The 14942-nt window shown below is 48.4% G+C and overlaps 1 protein-coding gene across 1 annotated transcript; it reads right to left on the bottom strand.

The window, feature by feature from the left end:
* Positions 1-11763: 11763 nt before the first annotated feature.
* LOC115117506 (RING finger protein 222) lies at positions 11764-14098 on the bottom strand. The gene has a single exon (XM_029645977.2). It carries the CDS (start codon positions 13859-13861, stop codon positions 13166-13168), a length of 696 nt encoding a protein of 231 aa, XP_029501837.2. The 5' UTR covers positions 13862-14098; the 3' UTR covers positions 11764-13165.
* Between the last annotated feature and the right edge of the window lie 844 nt (positions 14099-14942).

Genomic DNA, 14942 nt, shown 5'->3' with positions numbered 1-14942 from the left:
GTCCCCTCCCTGTCCTTTCCCTGTCTGACCCCTGTTCCTCCCTGTCCTTTCCCTGTCTGACCCCTGTTCCTCCCTGTCCTTTCCCTGTCCTTTCCCTGTTCCTCCCTGTCCTTTCCCTGTCTGACCCCTGTTCCCCCCTGTCCTTTCCCTGTCTGACCCCTGTTCCTCCCTGTCTACCCCTGTTCCTCCCTGTCCTTTCCCTGTCCCCTCCCTGTCCTTTCCCTGTCTGACCCCTGTTCCTCCCTGTCTGACCCCTGTTCCTCCCTGTCCCCTCCCTGTCTGACCCCTGTTCCTCCCTGTCTGACCCCTGTCCCCTCCATGTCCTTTCCCTATCTGACCCCTGTCCCCTCCCTGTCCTTTCCCTGTCTGACCCCTGTTCCTCCCTGTCCTTTCCCTGTCTGACCCCTGTTCCTCCCTGTCTGACCCCTGTTCCTCCCTGTCCCATCCCTGTCTGACCCCTGTCCCCTCCATGTCCTTTCCCTGTCTGACCCCTGTCCCCTCCATGTCCTTTCCCTGTCTGACCCCTGTTCCTCCCTGTCCTTTCCCTGTTCCTCCCTGTCCCATCCCTGTCTGACCCCTGTTCCTCCCTGTCCTTTCCCTGTTCCTCTCTGTCCCATCCCTGTCTGACCCCTGTCCCCTCCATGTCCTTTCCCTGTCTGACCCCTGTCCCCTCCATGTCCTTTCCCTGTCTGACCCCTGTTCCTCCCTGTCCTTTCCCTGTTCCTCCCTGTCCCATCCCTGTCTGACCCCTGTTCCTCCCTGTCTGACCCCTGTTCCTCCCTGTTCCATCCCTGTGCCTCCCTGTTCCATCCCTGTATGTAAACCACTGTCCCTCATTAATGTCCCACCCATGTCCCACACCTTAAACTCCCAGGCAGGAGTACCAGTCAGAGTCTGTCCTCTGTCCTCTGGCCTATAGACCTTGTCCTGTAGACAGTACCAGAGTCTGTCCTCTGTCACCTGGCCTATAGACCTTGTCCTGTAGACAGTACCAGAGTATGTCCTCTGTCCTCTGGCCTATAGACCTTGTCATGTAGACAGTACCAGAGTCTGTCCTCTGTCCTCTGGCCTATAGACCTTGTCATGTAGACAGTACCAGAGTATGTCCTCTGTCACCTGGCCTATAGACCTTGTCCTGTAGACAGTAAAAGAGTCTGTCCTCTGTCCTCTGTCCTATAGACCTTGTCCTGTAGACAGTACCAGAGTATGTCCTCTGTCCTCTGGCCTGTAGACCTTGTCCTGTAGACCAGAGTCTGTCCTTTGTCCTATAGACCTTGTCCTGTAGACAGTACCAGAGTCTGTCCTCTGTCCTCTGGCCTATAGACATTGCCCTGTAGACCAGAGTCTGTCCTCTGGCCTATAGACCTTGTCCTGTAGACAGTAAAAGAGTCTGTCCTCTGTCCTCTGTCCTATAGACCTTGTCCTGTAGACAGTACCAGAGTCTGTCCTCTGTCCTCTGGCCTGTAGACCTTGTCCTGTAGACCAGAGTCTGTCCTTTGTCCTATAGACCTTGTCCTGTAGACAGTACCAGAGTCTGTCCTCTGTCCTCTGGCCTATAGACATTGTCCTGTAGACCAGAGTCTGTCCTCTGGCCTGTAGACCTTGTCCTGTAGACAGTACCAGAGTCTGTCCTCTGTCCTCTGGCCTATAGACCTTGTCCTGTAGACAGTACCAGAGTCTGTCCTCTGTCCTCTGGCCTATAGACCTTGTCATGTAGACAGTACCATAGTCTGTCCTCTGTCCTCTGGCCTATAGACCTTGTCCTGTAGACAGTACCAGAGTCTGTCCTCTGTCCTCTGGCCTATAGACCTTGTCCTGTAGACAGTACCAGAGTCTGTCCTCTGTCCTCTGGCCTATAGACCTCGTCCTGTAGACAGTACCAGACTCTGTCCTCTGACCTATAGACCTTGTCCTGTAGACAGTACCAGAGTCTGTCCTCTGTCCTCTGACCTATAGACCTTGTCCTGTAGACAGTACCAGAGTCTGTCCTCTGTCCTCTGACCTATAGACCTTGTCAGGTAGATAGTACCAGAGTCTGTCCTCTGTCCTCTGGCCTGTAGACCTTGTCCTGTAGACCAGAGTCTGTCCTCTGGCCTATAGACCTTGTCCTGTAGACAGTACCAGAGTCTGTCCTCTGGCCTGTAGACCTTGTCCTGTAGACCAGAGTCTGTCCTCTGGCCTATAGACCTTGTCATGTAGACAGTACCAGAGTATGTCCTCTGTCCTCTGGCCTATAGACCTTGTCCTGTAGACAGTACCAGAGTCTGTCCTCTGTCCTCTGGCCTGTAGATATTGTCCTGTAGACCAGAGTCTGTCCTCTGGCCTATAGACCTTGTCCTGTAGACAGTACCAGAGTCTGTCCTCTGTCCTCTGGCCTGTATACCTTGTCCTGTAGACCAGAGTCTGTCCTCTGGCCTATAGACCTTGTCCTGTAGACAGTACAAGAGTCTGTCCTCTGTCCTGTAGACCTTGTCCTGTAGACCAGAGTCTGTCATCTGGCCTGTAGACCTTGTCCTGTAGACCAGGGTCTGTCCTCTGGCCTGTAGACCTTGTCCTGTAGACCAGACTCTGTCCTCTGTCCTCTGGCCTATAGACCTTGTCATGTAGACAGTACCAGAGTATGTCCTCTGTCACCTGGCCTATAGACCTTGTCCTGTAGATTGTACCAGAGTCTGTCCTCTGTCCTCTGGCCTATAGACCTTGTCCTGTAGACAGTACCAGTGTCTGTCCTCTGTCCTCTGGCCTGTAGACCTTGGCTGAATCTCAAACCGAAAACTTTGAGCACTTCAAGCCCTTACATCCCTATGTTTAACAGTGCAGCTCCCAACATCCTTAGCTAGCTAGCTAACATTACATCCCTGTGTTTATCAGTGAAGCTAGCTAGCAGCAGGCAGGCTACAACAAGCTAAAACCAGCTGATGGAATCAATGGTGACTAATATACTTGCAAATATTTTGTGCAGGAGTAACATTAGAGAGATGTAATTTTGTTTTCACTCTCAATGGGAGTATGTGTCTGTGTCTGCTGGAGGTCCCCAGTACCCGTGTTTCATAGCAAGTGAGTCATGCTACAAGACAGGTCGCGGGAGACAATGCTACAAAACAGGTCGCGGGAGACAATGCTACAAGACAGGTCGCGGGAGACAATGCTACAAGACAGGTCGCGGGAGACAATGCTACAAGACAGGTCGCGGGAGACAATGCTACAAGACAGGTCGCGGGAGACAATGCTACAAGACAGACAGTCGCGGGAGACAATGCTACAAGACAGGTCGCGGGAGACAATGACAAGACAGGTGCTACAAGAAGACAGGTCGCGGGAGACAATGCTACAAGACAGGTCGCGGGAGACAATGCTACAAGACAGGTCGCGGGAGACAATGCTACAAGACAGGTCAAGACCGCGGGAGACAATGCTACAAGACAGGTCAAGACAGGTCGGGAGACAATGCTACAAGACAGGTCGCGGGAGACAATGCTACAAGACAGGTCGCGGGAGACAATGCTACAAGACAGGTCGCGGGAGACAATGCTACAAGACAGGTCGCGGGAGACAATGCTACAAGACAGGTCGCGGGAGACAATGCTACAAGACAGGTCGCGGGAGACAATGCTACAAGACAGGTCGCGGGAGACAATGCTACAAGACAGGTCGCGGGAGACAATGCTACAAGACAGGTCGCGGAGACAATGCTACAAGACAGGTCGCGGGAGACAATGCTACAAGACAGGTCGCGGGAGACAATGCTACAAGACAGGTCGCGGGAGACAATGCTACAAGACAGGTCGCGGGAGACAATGCTACAAGACAGGTCGCGGGAGACAATGCTACAAGACAGGTCGCGGGAGACAATGCTACAAGACAGGTCGCGGGAGACAATGCTACAAGACAGGTCGCGGGAGACAATGCTACAAGACAGGTCGCGGGAGACAATGCTACAAGACAGGTCGCGGGAGACAATGCTCGCAAATGGATTTAGAATGTTGGAATATTAATAAGGGACAGTCGGGACATTGTACTTACATCGTCTCAGTGCTCATTTTGGCCAAAACACTGTCGGACTGGAGTGATCACTATCGAACACAACAGCAAGAGGCCACTCAATAAAGGGCTTAGGGACCAAGTGTTGGGTTTGACATTCAGCCCTCGTCCTGTAGTATTATTAATGACCAGACCACTGGGCTGTTTAGGAAACATGTTGTAGCTCATTATGACTGTGGTGCAGCAGACAGAACAGAGAGAGACACAGCGGGTTGTTGCCACGGCTCCCTGCCCAGCCTCCCTCTGAACAGCAGTACACTGTGAAGAGAATACTAGACTTCCCTGCCCAGCCTCCCTCTGAACAGCAGTACACTGTGAAGAGAATACCAGACTTCCCTGCCCAGCCTCCCTCTGAGTACACTGCTAGTACACTGTGAAGAGAATACTAGACTTCCCTGCCCAGCCTCCTCTGAACAGCAGTACACTGTGAAGAGAATACTAGACTTCCCTGCCCAGCCTCCCTCTGAACAGCAGTACACTGTGAAGAGAATACTAGACTTCCCTGCCCAGCCTCCCTCTGAACAGCAGTACACTGTGAAGAGAATACCAGACTTCCCTGCCCAGCCTCCCTCTGAACAGCAGTACACTGTGAAGAGAATACTAGACTTCCCTGCCCAGCCTCCCTCTGAACAGCAGTACACTGTGAAGAGAATACTAGACTTCCCTGCCCAGCCTCCCTCTGAACAGCAGTACACTGTGAAGAGAATACTAGACTTCCCTGCCCAGCCTCCCTCTGAACAGCAGTACACTGTGAAGAGAATACTAGACTTCCCTGCCCAGCCTCCCTCTGAACAGCAGTACACTGTGAAGAGAATACTAGACTTCCCTGCCCAGCCTCCCTCTGAACAGCAGTACACTGTGAAGAGAATACTAGACTTCCCTGCCCAGCCTCCCTCTGAACAGCAGTACACTGTGAAGAGAATACTAGACTTCCCTGCCCAGCCTCCCTCTGAACAGCAGTACACTGTGAAGAGAATACTAGACTTCCCTGCCCAGCCTCCCTCTGAACAGCAGTACACTGTGAAGAGAATACTAGACTTCCCTGCCCAGCCTCCCTCTGAACAGCAGTACACTGTGAAGAGAATACTAGACTTCCCTGCCCAGCCTCCCTCTGAACAGCAGTACACTGTGAAGAGAATACTAGACTTCCCTGCCCAGCCTCCCTCTGAACAGCAGTACACTGTGAAGAGAATACTAGACTAGTACACACACATCAACACACACACACACAGATGTGCAGAATCAAAACATGCCGATATGCACGCACGCACGCACCCACGCACGCACACACACACACACACACACACACACACACACACACACACACACACACACCCCTACACACAGATAGGGAGATTTAAAACACAATCAAATGCACACACACACTAAATGACTGAACACTGAAGAGACAAGGTCAGCTAGGACCCAGCAGTATGTAGGTGATGGACATCTTTTCAGATACTGCACTAACGCTGGCCACCGAGGCAGGGGGTGATAACAGCAGCGTCTGTAAGGTAATGTAGGCTACCCTCTTAGTGGCGTGCTGAGCAGCATAGGACGTGATATGATGACCACTACCCTGTGTTATAATCCCCAAGTAAGGACCAGCATGGAGCTGGGAGGAGGATGAAGAGGATGAGGAGGAGGCGATGAGGAGGAGAGGAGGAGCAGCGAAGAGCGGCCTTCTGGCCCGATTGATGCGATGCCTTCTGCAAGACAAGCTGCTCTGCTCTGCTCTCCCAGGAGGAGGGGAAGAAAACAGGGCAAGAGAGAGAGAGAGAGAGAGAGAGAGAGGGGAGAGAGAGAGAGAGAGAGAGAGAGAGAGAGAGAGAGAGAGAGAGAGAGAGAGAGAGAGAGAGAGTGGGGGATGAGAGCGGGGAGAGGGAAATAAAGAGAGAGAGTGAGAGAATAATAGAGGGAGGGAGGGAGGGAGGGGAGGGAGGGAGGGAGGAGGGAGGGAGGAGAGAAAAAAAGGAGAGAGAGAAGGAGAGAGAGAGAGGCGAGAGAGCGGGAGACAAGTGAGAGAGGGAAGAGAGAGAGAGAGAGAGAGAGAGAGAGCAGAGAGAGAGGCGAGAGAGACAGGTGAGAGAGGGAAGAGAGAGAGAGAGAGAGAGAGAGCAAGAGAGTGGGAGACAGGTGAGAGAGGAAGAGAGAGAGAGAGAGAGAGAGAGAGAGAGAGGCGAGAGAGTGGGAGACAGGTGAGAGAGGAGAGAGAGAGAGAGAGAGAGAGAGGAGAGAGAGGCGAGAGAGTGGGAGACAGGTGAGAGAGGGAAGAGAGAGAGAGAGAGAGTCAGGTGAGAGAGGGAGAGAGAGAGAGAGAGAGGCAGGTGAGAGGGAGAGAGTGGGAGAGAGGGAGAGAGAGAAGAGAGAGAGAGAGAGAGAGAGGGAGTCAGGTGAGAGAGAGAGAGAGAGAGAGAGAGAGGTGAGAGAGGGAAGGGAGAGAGAGGTGGGAGGCAGGTGAGAGAGGGAGAGAGAGAGAGGAGGCAGGTGAGAGAGGAGAGAGAGAGAGAGGGGAGGCAGGTGAGAGAGGGAAGAGAGAGAGAGAGTGGGAGGCAGGTGAGAGAGGGAAGAGAGAGAGAGTGGGAGGCAGGTGAGAGAGGAAGAGAGAGAGAGAGGCAGGTGAGAGAGGAAGAGAGAGAGAGAGTGGGAGGCAGGTGAGAGAGGGAAGAGAGAGAGAGAGAGAGTGGGAGGCAGGTGGGAGAGAGAGAGAGAGAGAGAGAGAGAGAGAGAGAGAGAGAGAGAGAGTGGGAGGCAGGTGAAGAGAGAGAGAGAGAGAGAGAGAGAGGGAGGCCGGTGAGAGAAGAGGAGAGAGAGAGAGAGAGAGTGGGAGGCAGGTGAGAGAGGGAAGAGAGAGAGAGAGAGAGAGAGAGAGAGAGAGGGAGGGAGGTGAGAAGAGAGGAAGAGAGAGAGAGAGAGAGAGTGGGAGGCAGGTGAGAGAGGGAAGAGAGAGAGAGAGAGAGTGGGAGGCAGGTGAGAGAGGGAAGAGAGAGAGATAGGGCGATGGGAGAAGTGATAAACACATAGCGGAGATGTTAAAGGTCAAATATAACATATTCCTGTAATACCAGGCTGTCTGTGGGGGGAGGGGGGCAGTTTAAGGAGGGAGACGTGAGAATCATGCTAGTGTTGTTTTAATTACAGGTGGATAAACAACATGATGTACCTGACATTTGACTGGGTTTGATGACAGGTATCCCAGCATGGGAGTAATAAGGACATCTGTTGTTCAGGCATATCAATATAAATAATTCCCAAATTAAAAAGCTTTCCATAGATGATAATAAACACATTCCCGTGACACCAGATCCAGAACTCCTTTGCTAATTGAGTGGGGCAAAGTGTAGTTGCTAGGTAAACTATGTGGATTGTGGAGGAATATGACACAGGCTACATCCATAGGGCTGAAGGTACCTGATGCAGTGATAAACGACCTTTCCCGGGGCATAGGAGACGATCATGATGCTGCACCTGCAATGTTTCTCATTTCTGACAGGAACCACAGCTCAGATAACTGCGTATTGAAAGCATTGCGAATTTTCCCATTCCCCCTCGTGTCGCAGAGACATCTGTCCGCATCAGCAGTATCTAGCCTTCAGAAGGTGGGTGACAGGCATCATTTTACCCCTGATATGAAATGACAGCGTTTAGCCCCAATTTACATGCCCCCCCACCCCACCCCTTCCTCCTCGCCCAATAATAACCCCATATATTGTGACGCTGGTGAACTGAGGATATAAATATTATTATAACCAGTGGGCTGGGATAAGGGCAATGCGCCTACACGCTCTGCGGTATTCCAAATGGCCATTACGCAAAAGGAGACCACCGGCAACGTGAAATAAATGCATCCTGTGCATTATCCCTGTTGGCTATATCAATTCGTTGCGGTGAATCTGTATGACAATAATCCCTATATGATTATGAATATTATCTGCTTGGTCCCGTTACCTATTCCCGTCCCATTGGAATGGGACCAAGCGCTGCTCAAGCAGATTTGCTAGGCTACGTTTCCTGCAAACTCTCACTCACTCTCACATGCATAACAAGGTATGGAAAAGGAGGCAGTGAACCGGTTTCCCGTTTTGCTTACCTGCCCACGGTTTGGTTGGCGAGCTGTCGCATTCGATTGAATTGCTTCTTCATCTTGTATTTTCTGCGTTAACACCTATGGGGAAAAATACTCCGCATTTCTCTCAAGATAACGGCCCATACTCCGCAGCGGCACAAGATAAAATCCACCCTCTCATACTTTCTTTCCCGCATCGCAAATTTTAAAACATTGAAAATGCGCTGAATTACATATTTTCACTGCATTTTCCCGTATCCATTCGCCCTATACACCCAGTGCAGAGATGCTGGATCAATTCGCCGCTATGGGCAGCAGAGAGTGACAGTGTCATGACACGCTGCGCGCAAAGCACTGTGGGAAGTGTAGTAAATCGTGAACTGTTCCAACTCATCTCACTCAGCATCAATTATTATGGATGACCAAGGGAAGTAATCATGTTTCCAATTGAATTATCAATAAATGACATGCTTACAGTTATAGGACATGGGTCTGTAGGTTATGATAAATGTCATAGGGACAGCTTTTCCAATGTTTAGCCTACATTAAGGGGGGTAAAAATCAATGGCCAACATGTAACAGTAAAGGCCTAACAACAAGTGTCCTATTCACATGGCTGTTTGTATTGTAATGTAACATTCTTGTTGCCAGGCACGACAAGAAACTCAGAGGGGTTCCCGAGTGGCACAGTGGTCTAAGGCACTCCATCTCAGTGCTAGAGGCGTAACTACAGGCACTCTGGTTTGAATACAGGCTGTATCACAACCAGCCGTGATTGGGAGTCCCATAGGGCGGTGCACAATTGGCCCAGCGTCGTCCGGGTTTGGCCGGTGTAGGCCGTCGTTGTAAATATGAATTTGTTCTTAACTGACTTGCCTATTTAAATAAAGTTTAAATTAAGGTTAAATTAAGGTTAAATTAAGGTTACATTTAAAATGTAAAAATAGAACTGAATCAGGATGTTATCCAGATTACACCACCATCAGATTACACCACCATCATGTGGTTTCTATGTGTCAGTACACCACCATCATGTGGTTTCTATGTGTCAGTACACCACCATCATGTGGTTTCTATGTGTCAGTACACCACCATCATGTGGTTTCTATGTGTCAGTACACCACCATCATGTGGTTTCTATGTGTCAGTGTCAGTACACCACCATCATGTGGTTTCTATGTGTCAGTACACCACCATCATGTGGTTTCTATGTGTCAGTACACCACCATCATGTGGTTTCTATGTGTCAGTACACCACCATCATGTGGTTTCTATGTGTCAGTACACCACCATCATGTGGTTTCTATGTGTCAGTACACCACCATCATGTGGTTTCTATGTTTCCATCATGTGGTTTCTATGTGTCAGTACACCACCATCATGTGGTTTCTATCACACCCATCCATGTGTGTTTCTATGTGTCAGTCAGTACACCACCATCATGTGGTTTCTATGTGTCAGTACACCACCATCATGTGGTTTCTATGTGTCAGTACACCACCATCATGTGGTTTCTATGTGTCAGTACACCACCATCATGTGGTTTCTATGTGTCAGTACACCACCATCATGTGGTTTCTATGTGTCACCACCATCATGTGGTTTCTATGTGTCAGTACACCACCATCATGTGGTTTCTATGTGTCAGTACACCACCATCATGTGGTTTCTATGTGTCAGTACACCACCATCATGTGGTTTCTAGTGTCACACCACCATCATGTGGTTTCTATGTGTCAGTACACCACCATCATGTGGTTTCTATGTCAGTACACCACCATCATGTGGTTTCTATGTCAGTACACCACCATCATGTGGTTTCTATGTGTCAGTACACCACCATCATGTGGTTTCTATGTCAGTACACCACCATCATGTGGTTTCTATGTGTCAGTACACCACCATCATGTGGTTTCTATGTGTCAGTACACCACCATCATGTGGTTTCTATGTGTCAGTACACCACCATCATGTGGTTTCTATGTCAGTACACCACCATCATGTGGTTTCTATGTGTCAGTACACCACCATCATGTGGTTTCTATGTGTCAGTACACCACCATCATGTGGTTTCTATGTGTCAGTACACCACCATCATGTGGTTTCTATGTGTCAGTACACCACCATCATGTGGTTTCTATGTCAGTACACCACCATCATGTGGTTTCTATGTGTCAGTACACCACCATCATGTGGTTTCTATGTCAGTACACCACCATCATGTGGTTTCTATGTCAGTACACCACCATCATGTGGTTTCTATGTGTCAGTACACCACCATCATGTGGTTTCTATGTCAGTACACCACCACTGTATTTAGAGTACTAGTGCTGATCTAGGATCAGATCCTCCTTGTCCATGCAACCTTATTAGTTATGATATAAAACAAAACTGATCCTAGATCACCACCCCGAAAGAGAATATAGAAAAAGACCCTGATATTTTCCAGGCTGCATCACGTCCGGGCGTGATTGGGAGTCCCATAGTGCGGTGCACAACCCAGCGTCGTACGGGTTTGGCCGGGGTAGGCCTTCATTGTAAATAAGAATTTGTTTTTAACTGACTTGCCTAGTTAAATAAAGGTTCAATGAGATCACAGGTCCCCAGGCTCCAGATAAAGAGCCAGGCTGGTTAATGAGATCACAAGTAACCAGTTTCTCAAGAGGGTGTGCCTGAGTAAATACTGAGGAACTATCCACCAGTATAACCAGTGGTATCAGAGAGAGAGACTTTCCACCAGTATAACCAGTGGTATCAGAGAGAGAGACTTTCCACCAGTATAACCAGTGGTATCAGAGAGAGAGACTTTCCACCAGTATAACCAGTGGTATCAGAGAGAGAGACTTTCCACCAGTATAACCAGTGGTATCAGAGAGAGAGACTATCCACCAGTATAACCAGTGGTATCAGAGAGAGAGACTTTCCACCAGTATAACCAGTGGTATCAGAGAGAGACTTTCCACCAGTATAACCAGTGAGAGAGAGATACTTTCCACCAGTATAACCAGTGGTATCTGTATCAGAGAGAGAGACTTTCCACCAGTATAACCAGTGGTATCAGAGAGAGAGACTTTCCACCAGTATAACCAGTGGTATCAGAGAGAGAGACTTTCCACCAGTATAACCAGTGGTATCAGAGAGAGACTTTCCACCAGTATAACCAGTGGTATCAGAGAGAGAGACTTTCCACCAGTATAACCAGTGGTATCAGAGAGAGACTTTCCACCAGTATAACCAGTGGTATCAGAGAGAGAGACTTTCCACCAGTATAACCAGTGGTATCAGAGAGAGTCTATTTAATTTATCTTGTTTTCCATGTTCAAATGTTTGAAAATATGTTTTATAGGTTTATGCTCATTAATTCATTGTGGATTTATGGTAGAACTTTGAGAGTTGATTTTGATATGCCACATAATTTAATTTCTCACACAAGAACATTAATTAAGAGTCTGTAATAGAATGTCACTCATCCAGTCTCACAGTAAGAGTAGGTTTTATTACTCAATTACTTAGTCATTAACTGAAATTCATTATTACACTTCTCTACCCACCCTCCCCTCTCCCTCCCTCCCCCACCACCGCCCTCTCTCCCCCTCCCTCCCTTCCCATCTCCCTCCTCCCTCTCACAGGGAAGAAAGAAGGGAGGGAGGATCCAGAACAGCTGAGGCGGTTGGTTGGTTGCTAACCAACCAGTTAAACAGGAACAACTAGACAAGCAGAGGAAAGAGAGAACACATGGAGGATGGAGACGTTGATAAAGCACATTCCAGAAACCTTGTTCCTGACATAATAAACTAGTTAACATTTGACTGTACGTTTCTCTGTAACACTTTACTGTAAGTGGCTCTGTAACACTTGACTGTCCTCTCATGTTCACCATGTAGCCTACACAACTATATTGGCCCTGTATCAGATCCTCCAATGCTGTACATTCCTTGTCCATTATAAACTGTAGACGTTGTTCCCTTCACAATAGAGAAAGCAGAGCTAACTCTCTCTCCCTGGTGTTGGTATAGCAGGGCCTCTATGTGGTGTCAGTTGTAAGACAACACCTCAGTGTTCCCGTGCCCCAAGTCTCTCTTTACAGCAATCAATCCCCGACCCATGCTCATCTTCACCTGCAAGTCGGTCCTGCTCCTTCAACCTGCCAGGGACTCACATGAATTATTTGCCGAGGATACTGAAGGCATTTGATAGTGCACTTTCTCTCTGTGTCTTGGTGTCTCTTTCTGTCTCGGTGCCTCTCATGTGTCTCTGTGTCAGTCTCTGTTTCTGTCTCCCTTTCTCTGTTTGCATTGTCAGAATGTACCACGTGCCGGTAGGACATAAAAAATATTTTGGCACATGATGTGTTGGTTATCTAGTCCTTCTAATGAAGTCACTGTAGCCTGTCCTTGTAAATGTCACTGAAGTTCTCATTAAACAGGTAAAACAACTTACAACCAGAAACACACGACAATGGTCTCCATGAGAGGTGCTGGGATTGCAACCCTCACCATTCTTTATTGAGGACTTGTTGCCAACAACATATGGGGCAGTTATATGGTGAGCATCGGTAGTTACCATGGTAATGGGGTGAATATGGAGGCATGTTCACAGGGACCTCTTCTTCTTTTGATCTTGGGACCAATATTTCAACCATTATTAACCAAACCACCATCAGAAAGTGTATAAATGTAGGAAATAAGACAATGCCTTTTCCTCTCAGTCATTCCATAAACTATCACTTTCTTTGCAGACACCAGTGACTGAACCAGCCCTGTTTCCTTCAGTGACTTAATGAGATCCTGTCCAGAGCATTGAGTACAAACAGGAACACAAGGAACACACTGGACAAGTTCAAACTATATGGCACTACAATATATATATATATATATATATATTGACAGAATGGACAAAGTGACACGTTTCAGTTAATTAAGTGCAATACATTGTCTTCATGAGAGCATGAGAGAAGAGAAAATGACCATACAATAACAAGACATAGTGATGACGATCACGTAGTGCGCAATGACGCACCATGCATATGCTAGAGCCATATGGCTCTGGCTTTGTGGACTATGCCAATATAATCCAAGGAAGTGTGGCAGCTACCATTGCCATCAATGTGAATATCACAAGCAGAACGACCAAGCAACGTGCTGTTGTACAAATCTTGACGCGCCGTCTCCTGCGGTTGGGTTGGAGAACAACAGGCATAGTGTCCAGGCTCACCGCATCTTCATCAGCCATGGGTCGGCCCTGGGCACTGATGATGAAAATCTGAGAGTTTCTGTGGTCGGGAGTGATCAGTGACAGTATCCGTCGACTCCTGCATCTCTCTGAAATCCACCTAAAACGTCTCACAATCCAGCTCAGTCCACTTGAATCAGACGATGAGCTACTATGCCCTGACGCGCGTCGTGCTTCATGGTGATGCTGTGGGTTACCAGGTGCTGGTGGAGGGACAGGAACCTTCAAGGTCTGCCCGCCTCCTTCCTCGGCCTCTTTCCCCGGGGCGAGAGGAACCCCAACCTCCTGTTGCTTCTTGATGAAAGTCAGGTGTCGGCAGACGGGACAGATGATGGTGTCTCTGATGACGCCGTCCCTGTTGATACTGACCAAGGTTTTGACCAGACAGTCGTGGCAGAAAACGTGTCCGCAGCTCAGGGTCCTCTCCGTGCCGGAGAGACTTTCATAACACACGGGACACTCTGAGTCCTCCTGGCTCTGCGAGTCCCGTTCCTCCGCTTGATGTCCGTCTAATGGTGTCATCCTGGAGCCTTTACGCGCTGCCTGGCAGTGCTATCCACACTGCTGGTGCACCATGGAATCACCCAAAATCCTAATAACAGCTGTGTGCGACACCACGGGATTTTACTATAGCTCCAACAGCGAGAATAAAGCTGATTTCATTAGGCTAAGATCCCGAACCTATCTGCCTGGAAGTCTAATGCACTGGCTGAGTGAAACCAAAACACGTGCCACTCCTCCCACAGGGCAGTGTCTCCGTCTCAGGGAGGGCTGTCATCTATACCCATAGGCTACACCTGTGTGACTCGCTGCTCTTCTGGTGCGTTCAGTTTCCACTGAGTGACAAAATCAGACAAACAGGATTTGGAATGTTTGAGAAAGAACACTGCAAATGTAAATCCAGTGACAGTCATGTCCCACCATTCTCCAAACCACGCAGTCTGACCCACAGAACAGATAAACTATGTGTTATTGAGGTTGACTTCATAGAAATGCCTTGTAATTCATTTGATATTGGTGCTCACCCTTACGAAAAAGATTGCAGTATAACTGCCATTAGAGTGAGTATAATTGCAGTATGCTGCAAATACTGTGTACAAAATAACACAGTTCTTCTACTGCAGTAATTCTTCCAGTGCAACTGCAGTTAGTTACAGTGCAGTATAACTCACTGCAGTTAGTTACAGTGCAGTATAACTCACTGCAGTTAGTTACAGTGCAGTATAACTCACTGCAGTTAGTTACAGTGCAGTATAACTCACTGCAGTTAGTTACAGTGCAGTATAACTCACTGCAGTTAGTTACAGTGCAGTATAACAACCTGCAGTTATTCTGCAATTACTTTGTCCAAAATACCAGAGTCAAATACACGTTTACTGCAGTTTCAAAACTGCAACCAGTTTTTGTAAGCCAATAAACTAAACATAAAATAAATACTGGCCCACTGAATACAACATTTTGGCTATATCCACTCAAATACGAAATACTCGCAACCGGCTACTATGGGAAGTGCAGTATTGCTACAACTATTTGACTATTAAATTCATTTCTAGGCTGCATGTGAATGAGGATTTGATAGGCCCTATGCGGTCTCTATGGAGGC

This window comes from Oncorhynchus nerka, linkage group LG26 (assembly GCF_034236695.1).
Source record: "Oncorhynchus nerka isolate Pitt River linkage group LG26, Oner_Uvic_2.0, whole genome shotgun sequence".
NCBI lineage: Eukaryota > Metazoa > Chordata > Actinopteri > Salmoniformes > Salmonidae > Oncorhynchus > Oncorhynchus nerka.
This window is presented reverse-complemented; position numbering and strand designations above follow the sequence as displayed.

Excerpts from the sequence above, each read along its gene's own strand:
- LOC115117506 (XM_029645977.2), bottom strand. The coding sequence starts at position 13,861 with ATGACACCATTAGACGGACATCAAGCGGAGGAACGGGACTCGCAGAGC.